Source organism: Sphaerodactylus townsendi, unplaced genomic scaffold (genome assembly GCF_021028975.2).
Source record: "Sphaerodactylus townsendi isolate TG3544 unplaced genomic scaffold, MPM_Stown_v2.3 scaffold_669, whole genome shotgun sequence".
Lineage (NCBI taxonomy): Eukaryota > Metazoa > Chordata > Lepidosauria > Squamata > Sphaerodactylidae > Sphaerodactylus > Sphaerodactylus townsendi.
The window spans coordinates 11,725-12,622 of NW_025950879.1; the positions used below are offsets into that span (position 1 = coordinate 11,725).

At 42.3% G+C, this 898-nt stretch overlaps 1 protein-coding gene across 1 annotated transcript; it reads right to left on the reverse strand.

The window, feature by feature from the left end:
• Positions 1-215: 215 nt before the first annotated feature.
• LOC125425516 (olfactory receptor 10Q1-like) lies at positions 216-866 on the reverse strand. Its single transcript, XM_048483111.1, has one exon. The coding sequence runs from the start codon at positions 864-866 to the stop codon at positions 216-218; it is 651 nt and encodes a 216-aa protein (XP_048339068.1).
• Between the last annotated feature and the right edge of the window lie 32 nt (positions 867-898).

Below are 898 nucleotides of genomic sequence, written 5' to 3' on the forward strand. Positions count from 1 at the left end.
GGTACTGGGATAATATATCCTGTAGATATTCTGTGTTTCCCACATCATCTCCAGCTTGACTCTTAAGATTGAGCAATGCCATTTTATGATATTACAGAATGCTGGGAACTAGTTTTTGTACATATAGATACTCTTAACAAAAATTAGAATATTCAACTGTCTTAGGAGGATTTTACCATACCGCAAATGATTATGATAATCAGATGTTCACGTGCCTAAGATTCACGCGACTTCCTCATTGTCTTCTTCACAACATTCTTCAAAGCCTGTTTGATATCCTTGTTCCTCAGGCTATAGATGAGGGGGTTTAGTAGTGGAGTAACAAAAGTGTATATAAGAGCATGTTTTCGGTCATCATCCTCTGAAGAACTGGACCTGGGACGTAAGTAGACAAGACTACAGCAGCCATACTGCAGGAGAACTACCGTCAAGTGGGAGGAACAGGTGGAGAAGGCCTGATACCGACCAGATGTAGTACGGATCTTCAAGATGGCAGCAACAATATAAATGTAGGATATGCATATCAGAAGGAACGGAATAGCCAGAACCATAATTCCAACAGTGTATAGCACAGTCTGGTGGAGATGAGTGTCAGCACATGCCAGTCGCAACACAGGAGGCACATCACAGAGGAAATGGTTGATTTGAGGCTGGTAACCACAAAATGGCAAGGTAAAAACCATAAGAGTAAGCTCCAGGCATAGTACAAGGGACAGCACTAGACAGCCAGCAACCAATCTTGCACACGTCTTCCAAGTCATTATCAGAGTGTAATGGAGCGGATGACAGATAGCCACATAACGATCATATGCCATGACAGCCAACATGAAGCAATCAGTGCCACCAAATGTGGTAAAGAAAAACATCTGGAGGGCACAATTTATAATGGGGATTGTTC